At 38.4% G+C, this 2,175-nt stretch overlaps 1 protein-coding gene across 1 annotated transcript; it reads right to left on the reverse strand.

The window, feature by feature from the left end:
* Positions 1-391: 391 nt before the first annotated feature.
* On the reverse strand, positions 392-1,706 carry LOC128472787 (gap junction beta-5 protein-like). Its single transcript, XM_053454737.1, has one exon. The coding sequence runs from the start codon at positions 1,488-1,490 to the stop codon at positions 651-653; it is 840 nt and encodes a 279-aa protein (XP_053310712.1). The 5' UTR covers positions 1,491-1,706; the 3' UTR covers positions 392-650.
* Positions 1,707-2,175: the final 469 nt, after the last annotated feature.

Raw genomic sequence — 2,175 nt, forward strand, 5'->3', positions numbered from 1 at the left:
ACCCAATAAAAAAAATCAATAAGATTTGTTTGGCATGATCTTCCTGAGGAAAACCCATGTTGTTTTTGATCTTCAAACCCATGTGACTTCAGATGTTCAACAATCCTTTCCTTTAACATTGTTTCCATTAATTTCCCCACTACAGATGTAAGACTAACTGGCCTGTAGTTGCCCGACTCCTCCCTACTGCCATTTTTGTGAATGGGCACAACATTCGCTACTTTCTAATCCCCTGGGACGACTCCCGTTACCAATGATTCGTTAAATAAATCAGTTAACGGTTTTGCTAGTACACCCCCAAGCTCTTTTAATAACTTGGGGTGTATCCCATCAGGCCCCATTGACTTATTTGTCTTTACCTTAGACAACTGAAGTAGAACCTCAATATGACTAGTCTGCCAAAAATCTACAAGACCACATAAGTCTTAAAGGAAAACCCAAGTTTAAATTGAAATCACGCACGGTATTAGTATACAATGTGTTTCTTTCTCTGAAAATTTGTTGTGTTGCCATCCTTGGGGATTTGTTTCGGATGTCCTAAAATGTTACTTGGGATTGACTTGTGAATGGCATAAGAACATACTTGAAATGAATTTGCATTAAATATTTACAGTCAGGTGTGTTTCTCTGACACAACAGCAATGGAAATGTCACTCATCATTTTTTTCTTTTGTCTTCTTGCAAGATGTAGTGCTAACTTTGGTGGTCAACGTCTTACAGTCTACTTCATTATGAGTATCTCCTGCTCTTTTGGAATCTTTATTTTCCCTGTGAACAGAGCAACTAGTGAGAGCTGTTGTTTCAATTCTTTCGTGAAAACTTTTCTGTTTACTTCCATGGATGTTTTCTTTGCACTTTTTCCCAATAAGGTAGGTTGCTTCCACTAAGTTCAAAATTATGCATATTGCAGAAGTCACAATAATAAAAAGGGTGAAGATGTTTTTTTCAGAAGGCCTAGATATAAAACAGTCCACAATGTTAGGACAAGGGGCAAGAGGACATTTCACCAATCTAGGCAGGAAAAAGTTATCATACAGCCGATAAAAGACATATATAAATGTGCTGTCTACCGTAGCCTTGACCAAGAGACTAAGGAGGTATGTCCACCATAGTCCTCCTCTCTTTTTGCCAATATCCTTGTAAAGTCTATCACAGTTTTCCCCAAGTTTCTCTTTACGCTTCCTCTCTCGATTTTCTCTGTAGGCAACGTGCATAACAACCATCAGAGAAGGACATGTAACCAAGATGAGCTGCAGTGCCCAAAGTCGAATGTGAGAAACAGGGAAGTAGTAGTCATAACAGACGTTGGTACATCCTGGCTGGCGAGTATTGCAGTCAAAATCTCTTTGGTCATCACCCCAGACACGAGTTGCTGACACTGCATATACCAGGACTCGAAAAATGAAGACAATGGAAAGCCAAAGTCTCCCAAATTCAGTAGAGTACTTATTAACTCCTGTCAGCAGGGCTTCATAGACACCCCAGTTCATTGCTGCTCTTTTTCATCCACCTAGGAGTCTGTCTGAAATATACATAAGAATTGATTAATTATTTCTATTACTATTTCAATGCAGATTATAAATAAGTTATGACTAAAGTCTGATAAAGTGCGCAAGGGAATAATTATGTTTAATTTATTTCTCTTTTTACCTTAATGATATACCTAAGGTCAGCACAAAACCATTAACTTCGGTACTGAATAAACAAATGATTTGTGTCGTGTCGGATGTGTATCTCTAGCATTCATTGGTGATAAACATGATATGGTGTCTGGAACGGTGAGGTGAGGCGAGACACCCTGGATTTTATAATCTACACACCTTCTCAAATGCCACTTGGATGATTAAATTTCAGGCATGCATTAACCCACATGAAATATGCATGCAGATTATGTTAACCCTATTTTCCTCTTGCACCAAAAGGGAGTTCAACGGTTTATACCTCAGCCAGATATGTCAGATAATAATAAAATGATATTAGTGAAGAGGGAAAATATCTGTTCTTAATCGTATGTCCATTAGAGGGATGAATATAATGTAATCAAGATTATGCATGTGATATTAACGACAACATTGCTCAGCAATTGTAATAATCAGTTGCGAGTATAGATGTCCATGGCTCGCTGTCCAAAATGGCCCTTGTGTCTGCCCAAGTGGAGGAAGGAAGATGGAGAAA

This window comes from Spea bombifrons, chromosome 2 (genome assembly GCF_027358695.1).
Source record: "Spea bombifrons isolate aSpeBom1 chromosome 2, aSpeBom1.2.pri, whole genome shotgun sequence".
Taxonomy (NCBI): Eukaryota; Metazoa; Chordata; class Amphibia; order Anura; family Pelobatidae; genus Spea; species Spea bombifrons.